Source organism: Larimichthys crocea, unplaced genomic scaffold (assembly GCF_000972845.2).
Source record: "Larimichthys crocea isolate SSNF unplaced genomic scaffold, L_crocea_2.0 scaffold97, whole genome shotgun sequence".
NCBI classification, from domain to species: Eukaryota; Metazoa; Chordata; class Actinopteri; family Sciaenidae; genus Larimichthys; species Larimichthys crocea.
Window position 1 is genome coordinate 582924 of NW_020861315.1, and position 16518 is coordinate 599441.

The 16518-nt window shown below is 41.1% G+C and overlaps 1 protein-coding gene across 3 annotated transcripts in view; it reads left to right on the forward strand.

Annotated features, from left to right (window-relative positions):
* Positions 1-2579: 2579 nt before the first annotated feature.
* iqsec1a (IQ motif and Sec7 domain ArfGEF 1a) overlaps positions 2580-16518 on the forward strand; it is an 88880-nt gene continuing 74941 nt past the window's right edge. For 2 of the 3 annotated variants that reach the window (XM_019271302.2, XM_019271303.2), the window contains exon 1: positions 2584-3357. In XM_019271302.2, coding sequence (XP_019126847.1) covers positions 3098-3357 — 260 coding nt within the window. In that variant the 5' untranslated portion in view covers positions 2584-3097. Of the gene's footprint in view, positions 3358-16518 lie in introns of all 3 variants that reach the window. The other variant, XM_019271308.2, reaches the window with a different exon arrangement.

Below are 16518 nucleotides of genomic sequence, written 5' to 3' on the forward strand. Positions count from 1 at the left end.
AGGTCTGCCTCGGAAAGCAGTCTTTACATGAGGGAAGTGAAAGATTGCTGTTTCGTGCCCAGTGAAAATTTGTACAGTTTTGGACATTTCTAACTCAGTTGGACCGGATTTTATAGCAGATATTTAAGCATTTCCCTTGCTTGTGTAAGTTTAAGCGGTTGATTGAAAGAAAAGTGGCAGTATGAAGGAGGGGCTGGATTTTATGTTGCAGAATTCACATAAAAATGACAGAATTGTCAATGCAAATCCAATCAAGCAACCTTTATGTTCTCGCTGTTTTGATTTGTTGCAGGAGCACCACCGAATAAACTCCCTAACCCATTTGGTTTTGGTATTTATGACTTTAATTATATATAAAATGTATATCAGAAAACTGAGCAAATTACTTTATTGCCTACAATGTTCCCTCCTATGTGCCAGCTGAGATCCATCACACAGATGCACATCTATACAATATGAGGTGGATGCGGGGCTCAGCAAAGAGTATTTGGTGTCCTCTGAAAAAAAAAAAAGATATTTTCCACTCTGCTGGCTAAATGATTGGGGCCTTTCCTCCATCACAGCTGGCAAATGTTTTGTAGGGTTAAAGTAAGAGGGCTTCCGAGAGGATTTGCCTCAGTGCAAATAACATGAGTGATTTCACAATATAAATCTGTCCGGCTGGCACCCGCACTGGCAACCGACATATGACTGGTCAGCCAAAGGAAGAAAGCAGGGAGTCCATGAGCATAATAAGGACAAGCGGTATGTTTTGAAGTGGTCAGTATCCAGTGGTTGCTGGCATTCTTTATCCACAAGTCATGACTTCCAGTACTTCCAAAATCCCCCAAGAGCTGCTATAAGTTGTATGACGGATGGAGTCACACGGTTTGATAGTGTAATTGTGGATAATGAAATATGAATGTATCAGATTTAGGTTTAGAGGAATATGGTTTTATGGTGTGATTTTTCTTTTTTTTTTAGATTTTTAGCTTTCAAACACAGGGTCATCTGAGGAACAACAGCACCAGAGCTGAAAAGAGATTCAACGTCTCACTTTAACCAGTCTAATACTGTATGTGCTGTAACACACTGATATGAATGTAAACCTTCTAGCTGCATGATGGTCTGCTTTCCCTTCTGGACACTGCTTGTAGCACGTGGCAGTTTTGTTGTGTGAAGGTCCCACGACAGTCATATCTACCTGATTATGGTATTTGCTGTTTCCGTGAGGGTATATCTAATTAGAATTGAAATGTGTGTTGGCATTTGGCATTTTTCATGCAACACTACCCTGTGGCTGATGCTGGCTGTGAACTGTACATCCTTCTGGGTGGCATGTCGAGGTTCTTGTAGGCCTTTTTGGCCTCGAGCCATGTGGATTATGGGAGCCACAGAGAAAAAAAAAAAAACTAATGCACTCCATCTGTGTTCTGTGTCCTTAAACTGCCACCCACTGTCACTGGTTTTCTGCAGCGTTGCCTTCATATTAAAACAAGTTGCCTCACATGGTCCGAGCACAGCCTTCAGGTTGTGTGACATAAAGGTAAAACCTTCAATTACATGGACAAAGAATTCAGCTTCTCTATTTGCACTGTAACTGCATCCAGGAATACAAAACTTCAAGTGAACTTTGAAAAAAAAAAGTTTCTGATAACTACTCTAAAGTGTGAGTCTGTGTTGCTTTTATAACAAAGTCAGCCATGGGGGAGCGATCACAAGACACAGGGAGCACAGCGAATAATGCAAGCTGCCATCGCTCAGTCTCAGTCACTGATTCGCCTCTCGGTTCTTATACAGATGTCTGTAATATCCTGGAAGGCATGTTTTTTAAATGGCAAACTGGCAAATGGCAAAGACTTTCTTTCTCCTGCAGAGGCTGTGTTTGCTTTAAAACTTTTCTCTCTCTCTCTTTTTTTTTTTTTTTTTTAGTTGCTCATTTAAAATGTCCTACAATCATCTCTACAATCAGTCAAACAGACTCAGGTTTCATGGCAACATCTTAAAGCCTCAGTGTCAGGTAAGGGCAAGGCAGATGGGAACGAAAGATGGTCATCCATGAAACTTAAGCATTGGCCTCTTTTATGTATCACAGAAGAGTGCTGCAGTTTGCTCTCATACACCCATGGGATACCAAGCCTGTGCAAATCTGCAGCCTCCCTGACACACATACAGATGTGCTGCAAGTCATTTTTTCAACACTAACACACGCTGCTCCTATCTATCATCATCATTTCACTAGAGGGGGGTACGAGCCTGCTGGTGAAATGGCAATACACACACAGCATAGTAAACAACTCTGCAGGCAAGACGCAGCACCAGCACTCAGACTGTGATACGGCATTACACACACACACACACACACACACACACACACACACACACATATGCACAGAGGGAGACTACAATGCAACAAAGTTATGCTTGCAACATGAGGACTCGTGCATACGTGCACACCTGCAGAGCACACACACACACACACACACGTTGCGAATGACTGAAGATATTCTGACTTGACACTATACGGACAAACTCTAAATCCCACCCTCCCCTCCTTTTCTCTCTCTCTCTCTCTCTCTCCATCCTCCAGCTGCTGCAAAGCCTTTATTGCGCTCAATGCGACCTGCAGATTCATAAAACTTGAAACCCCGCCTACTTGACACCCAGCGTCTGTTTACGAAAAGTCACGGGGACAGCATGGAGCACCAAGGTACAGAAAATGTCATACCGTGCTGCCAACAGGGGGAACAACCAGACTCCAACAACAGACAGAGAGAGAGAGCGGGAGAGAGAGAGAGAGCCAAGTATGATCCACACCATGTCACATTTGTTTGATTGATATTTTGATGCTGCAGCTTCATGCGTGATTGGATAGCTTCTAGTTTGGTGTGCAGTGGAGACTTGGAAGACGCGCGTACAGACACCGGTGAGTTTCACATTGGGAATTATCACCCACATCGACTTAAAACAATGGCGAGGCGTAAAAGGCGCAACCCAGTGAAGTGTTGCGCCTAAAAAAACACCCTGGACTACATATCTCTCCAGGCTTATGCGATACAACACAGCGCAGCAACAACCACAAAAATAAAATTACAAAAGAGAGGCACTCGGAGCGGACATGGAAATCCCGATCGAGAACCCTACAAGGGCTGTGGAATATTTGAAGGAGCTTAACAAGATCATCGAGACCCAGCAGGAGTTGCTGGAGAGGCAGAGGGGGAGGATAGAGGAGCTGGAGCAGCAAGTGTCCGACTTGTGCACGGAGAACGCCTGTCTGAAGGAGCAGTACCAGCGGCACCTGGCAACCTGCAGGCTGCTGCAGGGCAGCAACAGCCTGGTTACTCTGGGAGCCATAAACGAGCACGTCACACAGGAAAAGTAAGATTTGACATCCAGTCAGATAATCTCTGTTTAAACACATTTCCTTTAGAAGTATTTAAAGTTGCACATTGTTCTTGATTTAAAGGTGATTATTGCTATATCTGTAGTTCATGTCCAACACTGCCACACACTGATCTACAGTTGCAACTAGACTACTTTGGCATCAGATGCTTTTTTCTGTTACTGAGGTTTGCTGATGGAAAATGGGTCTGTGCATTACCCAAAAGCGCAATTGCAGAAAATGGGAGTTGTTGGGACAGCAGAGAGCTTTTCTGACCATCTCTGGAAATATGCAAGAGAGAATTTAACCGTGTCCCCCTCCATCATTTTAGAGCGATGATGGACAAACCAGTTGTTCCCACAACCAACAGATCAATTTCCAGACCAGTTGTCATTTCTTGTTTTGCCTTTCAGAGTGTATAACTGGTGTGCTTACAGTTAGATCAAGTTCACGTTGAGGTATGCTGTAAACTGCACACTTACACAAACATGGCTCTATACATTTATGGAAATTCAAAACCTCTTTGTAAAATGACTTTCAGATTGCAGCTGCTTTGTCATCTCTGCTTTGTCATCTCCGTTTGTATGAGATCGATATTTGTCAGGTTCTGAAACTTCAGCCGGCTGAAATGATTCCTATGCTATAGCCCTCAGAGGTCTTAAAAAAAGGGTTTCATGTGCATGGACAGGCACATTAATCCGTGATATATGGAATGCGATAGCTACAACCCCTGGGATAAAAGCACATACTTTGGATGGATCCATTATGCAATTATGTTTTAGGGCTGGCCCCATCTGCAGGCAGTGGGTTAAGCTCCAGGCAGAGCAGAGCAGGTAGAGCAGATGTAGTGGAGCATTATATCAGGAGTACTGGTAAAACCCTTGATAGTCAGACACGCTGTTGGGATTAGCCTCCCTGCACCACTTCTCTGTTAAAGTTCACACTTTGTTGGCTATATCTCCAAAATGCCACAGCATGCAGACATTTAGACTCAGCTTTTGACAGTCTGTAGGATCATGTGATCAGGCGTGACCTTTTAGTTCAGGGCCGTGTTACTGTCATGAAGATCAGTGGCAGCAAATCAATACTGATGACTCATGGACTGTATGCCTTTGCTGACTGATAAAAACCAGGCCCATGAGATTAGGACATACTGTAACACTGCCCTTTTGCGTGCCCCTTTCATAAATCGCTCTCGGGCACTATGGAGTATTCTGTCTGATTTCCCTGTTCAAGTTCAGTCAGTGAACATCTCTCATTTTGTGCCGTCACAGTGTCTGAACACTATTTCAGTCCAGCTCTGGTGGACTGGCACTGAGATTGTTGAGGAGCCTGTGATTACCTCAGTGAACGTGATGAACTATGACAGCTGTTAATAATGTAAAGTGTGGTTTATGGAGGATACAGGATTTAAAATGTCATTTAAGTGCAGTGAGCAATTTAAAGAACGCAGTGTTAACGCAGTTCTTAAGAAAGACAGATTCTCAGACACGCAAAGGTCGTTTTTGGAACAGTGAAAATGGGATTTAAATAGTGCGTACTTGGACTGTATTACTGTCCGTTTTTTTGCCACTTGCCAAGGTCAGGGACACAGTGGGAACAGCCAACCAGAGCAGCATAGATCTTTCTCAGCTATATTAGATTTACACTTCCTTGAAGGTTTCCCAGGAATTGAAGTCCTCACCCAATATGCTTTTGACTGCATACTTCCAAACAGAGCTGTGAGCATTTGTAGACGTCATCTTGAGACCTGGTAGACATTAATTGTTTTTAGCCATGCTAGCGACATGAATGCAATGTCTGTTTGCTTGTTGGTTGATTAATTCACCACTTGGCTGAAAGCAACGTCACGTAGAAATTGGTATTACTTGTGAACTGGTGCTCCCAGTTTCAGAGTGCAACAACACTGTCTTAAATATGGACAGCACACGTGTATTTGTCATGATTACATTACTTATGATCAAAACTAGTAAGTCAGCAACTTTGCAAACAGCCAAACAATCAGCAAATTCAACAACACAAGACAGTCCAACAGCAGGAAGCCCAGTTCGTCTTCCTTTCAGCTTTTTATTTCACAAAGCTTTTGGCAACGACTGAATACCATCAGACATTTACTCTTTGTCTGGTGGCCTCTCGCTCTTTATTTCTTACTTACTCTTCTTAGCCTCCTATGTCAGTGTCCTCTTTGGTCTCTTTCTCCCTCTGCCGTGTTCTGCCTCTGCTCATCCTGGGTTATGTTGCCAGCTCACCTGGCTCTGGTTCTGGTTCCCATTCTGGCATTGTTCTGCATTCTCCCTCACCCTCAGCCTCCTCTTCCCATTTGTCCAAAGCACCCGTGTTGCCATTGTGAACACCGGCACTCCACGGCGCTCTGAGCTCACAGTCTGGACAGCATGGCTAACTAAGTGAGCTAACTTTCTAACAGCAGCTACATTTCGCAGCAGTGTTGGATGGAGCAGCCTGAGGACATCAGATAGAAAACCAAAAAAACATTTTCTCTATTCCAAGTCAGTGTGGCATTAAGACGATTTAAAATCTGGTATTTTTTGGTAGAACGTTACATAATGTCACTTTAAATATGTAAAATATGTATCAGATACTTTGTTTGATGACTAAACACTTGCATGGCATTCCTGTCAGCCTTCGCGTCGAGTGCTCATTAGCAAATGTTGGCACACTAATCTAAGATGGTGAACATGATATTCATTAGATGTTTGCATGCTGACATTTAGCAAAGCACTGCTGTGCCTAGGCGCTGCCTCACAGAGTTGTTAGTGTGACACCAGACTCTTTGTCTTGTTTATATTTGATAGGACAAAGTATTCACCATAAAACAAATTTGCAGTTGAGAATAAAATGATCACCAATGTTGACAATGTCAGTCACCTGAAATCACCCCTCGGTACAGAAAAGCAGCAGCTCAGACACAGCAGGCTTCGACGTCCTCCTGGATTCATGAGCACAGAAAGTTTTCTTTGGTTTTTTTTTGCAAAAATAACAACATCAATAACATCCCTACATGACTTCTTTACTTACCACAATATGAATGTTGACACTCACTTTGAATACAAAACTAAACTGAAAAACACCTTAATGCAAATCGGGAGATCACATGCCTGAATCAACATCATCTGCAAACAGCACATGCTAATGTTGTTTGAACAGACACAGTCATATCATTAACATTAGTGGAGATGGGAACATCCGGCTTCCAGTGACAGTGACTAACTTTTCTTTGACATTATGCCAAGAATGACGACACATGTTTTTGTCGAGCCTGTCCTATTCCCATCTTAGCATGGTGGTTGTCATTCTAGCTATGCAGCTGCTGCAGAATCGTTACTAATTCCATAATTAAACAATATATTACAATATTTAAATTACATGCAAAGTGCTGTAGAACACATTTTAATGAACTGAAGTAGGATGAAAAGTTTTTCATCAGCACCTAACAGTTACATAAAATGTAAAATGTAATAACAACACATTCTGGGACTCAAAGACAGTCAGTTGAGTTCATCTGCTTAGAGAAGTCCCTGCAGCCCTCAGTAATGTGTGCAGGGAAAGTGAAGTCGGACTTCAAATGAATACTTCAGCATTTTGGGAAAATATACTTTCTTGCTCTCTAGTTAGATGAGAAATTGGATATATCATATCCTTATGCTAAATATGAAGCCACAGCTGGGAGACAGTTAGCTTAGCTTAGCATAAAGACTAAACAGACAGCCTGGCTCTTCACAGCTGTCCAGTTCAATCTTGTTTTGTTGTAATCTGTGTAAAACAAGCCTTTATGCCAAATCGCTAAACTCTGAACAAAAGAGTGAATAAGGCTAATGCCAAACTATCCCTTAAAGACTGGAAGGTGTTGTTTAATAGAGTATTATGTTTCAGCGTTGGAAGGAGTGCCCTGTTTACTACACTGGGGTTTCTGGGAAAGGCAGTGCCTATATTCTCAGTTCGTTGGAACAGATCCTCTTTTTTGTTTTTTGTTTTTACAAGATTATGATCACCTTAGGAATCCCCACCGAACTGAAGAGGCATGTAGCATTTTCCATATCCCTGATTAAAGGGACAGGTTCTATTTTTACTGAACCCAGTGGTGGGATTAGAGAGCATGTAAGCTCCACACTGGAGGTAACCAGTCAGGTTTGAACCCTGGATGATCTTGCTTTGGCAAGAGCTAACTGCTGAGCTCATGCTGCGTGTTAAACCTTTTATTAGGAGGAAAAATAAACATGGCAGGGGATGAAGGAGAGAGGACACAAGCCAAAAAATGTATACATTTACTTGGCGTGTCTTGCAGCCTTAAGTGAACCTGATCCAAGAAGTTATTTTGCTGATATGTTTTCTGTGTTTTGAACCCATCACATGCACACAGCTCTTGTTAAATGCATGCAGGTTATCATGTAATTGTTAATTTATAGTCGTGATCTATTTTGCTCTAAATAAGGATGTTAATATAACCCAGACGTGTCAGTTCGATGCTTTTGAAGCACTTCTCTTTTCTTCTCAGTTCCTGTGTTTGTCAGCTGTACTATTTGCTTGTATTATAGTCATCTTGTTGTTTGTTCATACTGTATGCTAATAGTTGTGAGCTGTGCTGTCAGTTCTCAGATGTATTAAAAATGACATCAGAATGGGGAAAAAAAGGAAGGAGGGAAGAAAGAAAACAGTGTCTGTGCCAAAGTAAGTGACAGATAAAGAATTTGCCGCTACTGAATGATGCATAAGTTTGTATGCTACTATATTTGGTTGGCTGTAAATGGAAGGCTTCTCCCTTCTCCCTGCATGTTGTTTGTACGTTCATTCACTCCACCATCTCTTAGGAACAAAATGCAGAGCGCAGGAAATGTGATGCACCACTGATAGTGGAACCTGTGGTGCCAAGTCAACAGATTTCTCTGTGGGTTCTGCGGTGTGGGCTCCGGGGTTAACATTGTCGGTCAGGGTCTCAGGATGTGCGACTGCTACACAGGTATTGGAAATCACTCTTCACAATTCACTGACCCTGATAAGGATACATAAACCCTCTACAGCTAGGTGGCTGTAACCCCCATGAGCTGGTTGAGCAGAATCAGCAGAGGGGGAGTCGCTCTCAGTTGAACACTTTCTGTAAATCCTCAGCGTAAACTCCTGTTTAACAGTTTACTCACAGTTTCTCAAGTTCAGATTAAACTTCATTGCAAAGAGATGGGGTCCGGCAAGAATTAGCTATCACACACATATCAGGTTTCTTTTGTTCATGGCTCCTGAGTTACTTGCCTTGTCAGCTCTTTAGTCCAACGGCATTTATGCTGACCCTATGCAGTTTCTTTCCTAATGGTGTTTGTTTTTAACAGCGCTCTACAGTTACTTGTATCCCTTGTGCTCACTTAGGAATTAAATGACAGGTAATACAAGATTGCAAATTTTGCAGCACGCATAAGTGATACATGAGCAGTTTAAGTCCCTTGACTTAAATGTTTTAGCAGACTTTCAAGCACGCACACTTGTTCTGTTTGATTGGTGAATATAGTGTGTTGTATAGTGAAACAAAAAGGCACAAGTGGTGTGATGAATGTTCTTTTTGCGCATTTTATGCAGGAGAGGCTGGCGGTTTCATCAGACTTGATACACCGTGATATGGACCCGTCCTGTGGGGTTTAGAGTGGAATAGCGTCCGCAAGTGCTTTCATTACTTATCTTTGTGCTGGTGGATGCATCTGCCAGGCCACATTTAGCTTTGTCCCTGCCAGCCCTGGATAGCCAACCGAGTGTAAATAAATTTTAGGATGCTGAAGTGATCACTGGAGAGATAACTGCTTCAGCTGTAGATGACAGAAGCTCTAATGTGTCAGCTCTAACAGCCTTGTTTTAGGTTTTTCTAAATGTACTGAAATAGTTTTAAGGCTTACTGTAGATCCCAAAACTCAAAGCCCTTTTTTCATGGTTGACCTTTTACACCATACAAGACAGTGCTATATCTCAAATATAGCACTGGTGTTAGATTTAAGAGATGATGTGTTTGTGGAGGTTGTGGAGATATTTTTTTCTCAGGCAGTCATTTAAATTCAGTATGAATCTCAGTCACTGAAGAAGCATAAATAATCTTTAATGATCAAATATTGATGAATAACGTGACAAATCATTTCTAACTCAAACTCTCTCCCTGTTAATGCTCTAATGGAGCTAATCTGAATGTTCCACTGCTGATAAATGAGCAGCAAGGCTCTCGAGTTGTTGATTCTGTGCCAGATCTCGGCCAGGATGAGTGCCAAAATGTCACCTGGTTATGATATCTAAGGTTGTAAGAAGAAAAAAAAAAAAACATATGATAAGTTATTAAGGTATCAGCAGGCAATGCATACAGTACAGTATATCCATATTTTTGTGGTTAACATTAATTTCACATATTCAGCTGCTACTTAACTGTAATTGCTTTAATGCTCAAGACCTGTAGTTGAATGTGTTTGCAAAGTTAAAGCAGCTTCAGGATTATGCAAATAACAGTTTTTGATGGCAGATTAATGTTTAGCTGTAAACTAAACAGCGATCTGATAATGTATAGTCTATTTAGTCTATTCATACCTGTTTTACACATAGACAGTATGAATGGACAAACAGACTTAACGGAGATCAGAACGTGGTGGCTCTGGGTGCTGCCCCCTCCCAGCTAATCTAAAAATGGGCAAAGATGTGGATTGTCGGTGAAGCTGAGACAAGCTGGTTGGGTGCTAAAACAAGCAACCTGTAGTGGCACCCACCTTTCAATCAAAGCAGTCACGCTATTATTTATATGTATTATTGTATCTTTATACCTTAATATAATTTGAACGGATGAGTTCCATAGAAATAAGGCCTCAGTACAGTTCTCATGAATGGGGAAGTTATCTAGAGAGACCAAAACCATTTCTTGTTCCAGACTGTAAACATGTTTATTACTACTGTGACGTTGTGCATTTTAATATAGGACTTTAAGGAGCAGCCTGAAGTGGTTGTGGCAGTTTTTTTCACTTTGCATTGGCTTCACTTCATAGCCATGGAGATTGCTGTTGGGTTTGGTTTACTTTTGTCTCGACAAAGATCAGAATAGGTTGTGTTGTAGAGATAGTGAGTTAGTTTTAAAGTTACACCGCAAATTCTGCTGTAGGGTTAAGGCATCATGAATAAATTGCTATGCTGGATTTCATTCCTTTAACTCTTTACTGTAGAGCTAAATGATTTGACCCTTAATCGATCAACAAACAAAGGAACTGGCATCTAAGATTTGATTTTTCAAGAAAAAAAAAGGCAAATATTTGATGCTTTCAGCTCCTCAAATGTGACATTTTGTTGCTTTTCTCACATTCTTTCTTCTTTGTCTTAGAATGTATTAAACTGAAAATATTTGGGTTTTGGATAGTTGATCAGAAAGAAACTTGAGAATGTCATCTTGGTCCCAAGGGACTTGTGGTGGACTTTTTTTTGTATGACATTTAATAAATCAGCAGATTAATCAACAATGAAAATAATTGTTAGTTCCTTAAACTTAATAGTTTAGAAATTCTGTATGCAATTAATTAATAATTTACTGGATATCCAACCTCAAACCTAATTGTGTATAGTACTTTAGACAGAGGAGCTGCAGATTTAATGTCATTGTGTTCTTCAATTTTTTTTAACTTTTTTTTTTCAATATAAAAGGTATTCCAGTATATTTCATTACAACATTGATTGTCTCTTACACAGTACATTTCTGATGGGTTTGGAATCAAGCCAGAGAAGTTAATGGTCGGAGGAGTTAATCAATAGATATTGAAGTATTTGATAAAGGTTCTCTTAGGTTGTCGATTTTGTCCTATAGTGAATTACCTCTCTAAAGTCACTGGTGGTTTTATATTGCCTTCTGTCTGAGTTATAGTGACTGTGTCCTGGCCTCTTTACTGTAATTTGCTGCCTAAGAAAACCTCAACTGCCCTTTCTCGGTCCCCTGGATGGAGCCTGTAGACTGGAGATTGTCAAGTTCATAAATAGTTCACCCCAAGTCAGCGTAACAGCTTTAGCATGTGTTTTGGGACCCCTCGGCAGGGAATAATAGCATGATGGAGAAAGCTGTTTCTTGTGGCTGCCGGCGTCCACTCATTTACCCAGCGATCTGCTGAACAATCAGTGTGCCAAACCAAATTTACGAGCACATGAACTCCATCTCTCCAGCAAAGCCCCCTCTAATGAAATACCCCTGCTAGATTAATGTCTGCGCAGGGATGATTTGCATTCAGACCCACCTATAAATCTCAAGCAATGGCCAAAGACAATTTGCAACTTGCACTCAAAATCAACTGCAGGCTGCCTTCATCTGTAATGGACTATCCCTCCTTGCATCTCGGTGTGACCACAGTCCTGCTGGAAGAAAGCCAGGCACCGTTGACCTCTGGTTCCCTCAATCAGGCCTAATAAGACAGACTTAAAGTTGGTTTGTGTCCTTTGATGTAGCTGGTTGTCCCACGAGAAAGGATAATGATGGCTTTAATGAGTACTGTTAACTCTATCAGATGGTGTTACTGGTAAAGGCCACACCGAGGGGGGTCGGATGGTTACAGCTCAGTGTGAGCCAGGCAGCTATATTATTTTTAAATCACCAAACTCAACTCAGCACCTCTGCTTCAGTTTGGTTTTAACTTTTAATGAGCAAAAGAGCCAAAAAAAGAGTCCTGCTATTAATTCCTGCGATATTCAATAATACTGTGTTCAAATTACATTGCAGGTGTGCATGTGCAGGATAATGTGGCTTCATTTCAGGCGTCTATTCACAAAAAACATTGGACTTTAGGTTATGATCATTTTGAAATTCCTAATTCTTAACATGAAAGAAATCAAGATGGTGAAGGCGCAGAGTATGTGTCTCATTTGTATCTTGTCTGAATGATCTGCACGTAGGAACTTTACGGATTAACAAGCACATATTGTCTAACTGAGGTGTTCATCTTACTAAAGCCCCAGTGTACGATCACTGTTAGGTCATTCTGGATTTAGGTGAATCTACATTGTTTTTATTTCATTAAATTGGTTCCGGTGAAATGAGACTTAGGGCCATGTGGAGGATTTGACCATTATTCCAACTGCTGTAAAACTAGTAGTAGCACACCACGATATGCTGAAATGCACCAGCAAAGGCAGGGAGGAAGATGCTTAAAAGTTCAGTGTGGGCTCTATTTACAGAATATGGAAAAAATTAATATAATATACATAACTACTGTAACTGTTTTCATTTGTGTATAATCCAGTGTTGTAGTACTCAACATCGGACTTAGTCTCAAGTTAGTCTTGAGACCACGTTTTGAAGGTCTTGTCTCGTAATCGACTGTATTTTTACTCCTGTCTCTTGTCTTTATTTCAAGACCAGTTAAGACCACAACTGCATGGTTATCACCATTATTACCATTAATCACCTAATAATGTCTAGATTGTCCCACCACAGTTTCATAACGTGCTGAATATACTTTTACATTTGAGAAAGTTTCAATTTCACTTTCCAGCAGAGAGATGTTGGAGTAGAACAAATGATGGTGAAAGTGACTGAGACACAGTTTAAAAAGTTGCTCTTTAAGTTGTGTTTCTATGAGAGACCGTTGACAGTTGCCTGCTGATAAATAAATAATGCTATACAACAAATAGTAAGGACTTCAAATAGACTGTGACTGTGTTGGCCGATGCGGCTGCCAGCGATCGGTCCCAAAAATCCTGATCATAGCACCTTTTTTATTAATCATCAAGTATTCAGCCAAGCCATAGTGTACATAGTATTTTATATTTGAAAATGTATGAAAGGGAACCTGGGGAAACGTTTTGCTGTGTCATAACCATTCATACCTTTACAACCAGGATCTATGATGAAAATGTTCTGTTCAAATAATCTCTGATACATGGGATGGGGTGATTGCCAATAAAATTGGAATTAAATGTTTTTACCTCTTCTCATAAAATGATTGTGACAATGTGATTTATTCTTGATAGATGAAGTATATCTTCTCAACCCTTTTCTATAACATATCACATTGAACATTAGACCGCAATTAACATGTTGTGTATAACTTGCATAGAACTTTATGGGCTACAGTGTATATATGTATACTGTATACATATACTGTATATATTGATTCAGGAATTAAATCACAGAAGTACTCATGTTACTTAGGTAAATACAGCAGTAGCACAGAACTCTTTTTATCATTATAAATTGTGATTAACACTAAAGCAACAAGGCCGAGGTACGGTCGCCTGTTCATTCTTTATTTCTTCACAGTTGAACCAATTATCCGTTTCGCAGCTGTCAAAACCAGCTGATGCAGCAGCTGAATCGAAGGCAATTTGTAGCATAGTACCTGTGGAGAGCTGTTTGAAAGGCTGCCACTAGTTTTTCTGCCAAGTGGGAATGTGTGCGTGTGTGCGTGCGTGCATGCGTGTGTGTGTGTGTGTGTGTGTGTGTGTGTGTGTGTGTGTATTGCTGACGAGGTGGAGGCTGAGTCAACAACTCAACGCAGATGAGGAGCTACTGCTCACACATCTTCTTAGTCATCACGGGTCGATGTCAGACACGGACTTCCTCACAGCTGCCTTTAACAACCAATATTTGGGCTGAAAAATTTAGTAGGAAGTAGTTCCGGGAGTCATATAAACAATTCTCATGACGTTACTACTGCAGTTCTTGTGCTGATTCATGTGCCTTGTTTGTGCGGTTTCTAATATAACTGACACGTCAAGGCTTAGATGTGAGTAGCTCCCAGGTTCAACAGTTTCCATTGCTTCCACTCAGAGGTGTCGGGGCTATATAATCTGTGTGTTTCCACTCTGGCTGCCGGTGTGCACTGCTGTTTGTGTTTGTTTAACCCTGGAGCTTCTGAGGGCTGATCTAAAACCAAGCAATATGTTCAGGAATGCAGCCAGAGTGAAAGTGAGATTTCATGTTATCCAGCTCACCCCGTTAGATCGGGTGCTTAGCAGTTCCAAGGTCGGGTAGAAGAAGTCAGACTTAAAAACTTACATTTTTATGGGTTAGGGTTATTCCCATGAGGGTTTATGGCCATACATAACAGAATAATGTTGCCACATTTTAGCCCAAATAAACAATCATTTTTCAGATTTCACCTTGCCATGCATAACCTCGGCGCAGCCAAGACAGATGTCTTCTAAAGGCTCATCAATAAAGGTATCACTCCCAGCTTACAACAATACTGATGAGTGACAGTCAGTATATCAATTCTGCTTAAAGGTTCAGTTCCTCTGTCTGCGTATTTCACGCTCTTTGGCTTTTGCCTAAATAATATATTGACTATTACAGCGACGTCAGATGGATAGATGATGAGAAATTGATGTGAAAGGAAACAGGTGAGCGGTTTTAAGCAATATGAACAAGTGTGTATCTGTTTGCACTAGTGTGTGTGTGTGTGTGTGTGTGTGTGTGTGTGTGTGTGTGTGTGTGTGTGTGTGTGTGCCAATAGCTCCCTTTATGCAGGGGCAGACAGCCAGCAGGGGTCACACACCAGTAACTCCTTAGAGATGCATAATTTGATGGCACCGTGAGAAGCAAACCACTACAGAGGACTGGACTGACTCATTAGATCTGCTTAGCCGGACACATTTCTGCCTGTAATTAGTTGTTGATTAATACAGCTCATTTAGGTCTCCGTAATATGAATGCCACAAGTATGTAGAGCACATTGGAGCACTTATGATGCATGCCCTTCATTTATGTACTGAACTGAGAAAAAGGCTGTAACCAAGGGAAGCTGACACATGGAAGGCACACATGCTTGCACCTCAAGAGTAAAAGTCTACTACATCAGATGTTGAAACGCTGCACGCTTTATCTTGACTGCAGTGTTCTTTTTGAGAAAAATGGATCTTATAAAATACTGACAATAACTATGAAATACCGTACAAGAGCGTCAAGCTTCACAGTGTGCCTCTGAGGAAGCTGTCGGTGTGAATGAGCTGTTATAGCCGACCGCAGGTTGAACTCATTGATCATTCTGTGACATTGTTATGAATGGAGGGCCAGAGCCACAAAATTGCAAGAATTGCTGTTGTGTTTTTTTGTAAATTCAGTTTTACTTCAGATGTGATTTATTCTTTTTCATCACAGCTCGAAGGGGTTCGTTCGCTTAAAGCTTGAAGCGTTTCATGGCTGTCACGGTTGCCACCGAATGACACAGTATATTCAGTAAACCCCAAATAACTTTGGAAATAACTCTGTTCTAAACAGTTCAGTTAAGGACTCGGCTTTTTCAGGCATAGCCAAATGAAGTTAGTACTGCGTGTCCTGATTTTGAAGATGGATGATTAAACAAATAAAAGTAAACACAATTACTTAGAGTCATCAATCACACACCTTGGACAAACTGTAATTACCTCTGATTTTCTTCTGAATTCAGGAAAGGAAAATGCCTTTTTCTTTATTGCCTTCACACTCCTTTGCCTTTTTTTTCTTATTGCCATATTAAGGACCAGTAATTTAAGTCCTAGAAGCCATTTCTTCAAGGCCTAACCCTACTCAATATTTTACAGTGAAAAACAAATTATGGGTTCATAATTACATTGGAGCGCATCTTTTCTGAGAAAAAGTCGAGAAAAGTAAAACAGCTTTAGGGAAAAGTGTCCAAACCTTCGTAAAACATAGTGCTGTATTTGAAACGATTATACTAAAAATAGAATACAAACACATTCGATTGCACTGCAGGCGAGATGTACATGTTTGAATCATTGCAGCTGTGTGGCCCCACTGTATATGATGTTCCAGTTCATTTGAAGTCAGGCAAGGAAGCTATGATTAAATGAGCGGACTAGCGCATTTCTGCAGTCGTGTCCAGTTGCACTTACTGTTGCAGAAAGGCAGATTGATAAATTCTGAGTCAGCATTTTTTGCACTGGGTGTGCCCTCTGTCCGTTTCCTCCCTCACAAAAGGAAACAGGCTGTCCTTATTGCAACAGAGAGTCTGAGCTACAGGAAAAGAGGGAACAAACGTATACCATACCACACACACAGATGCACTGAGGCAAAGGGCACGATGATAAAGACAGCGGTGTAAGTGATTTGGTTTAAGGAAGCAGCTGAGGTTTCAAGTCTTAATTCTGCCACCAGAGATTTGGCTACTCTCTAGGCCACCGTGGGAGAAACCAATCTCACAGTTGGTGGTGGCCTT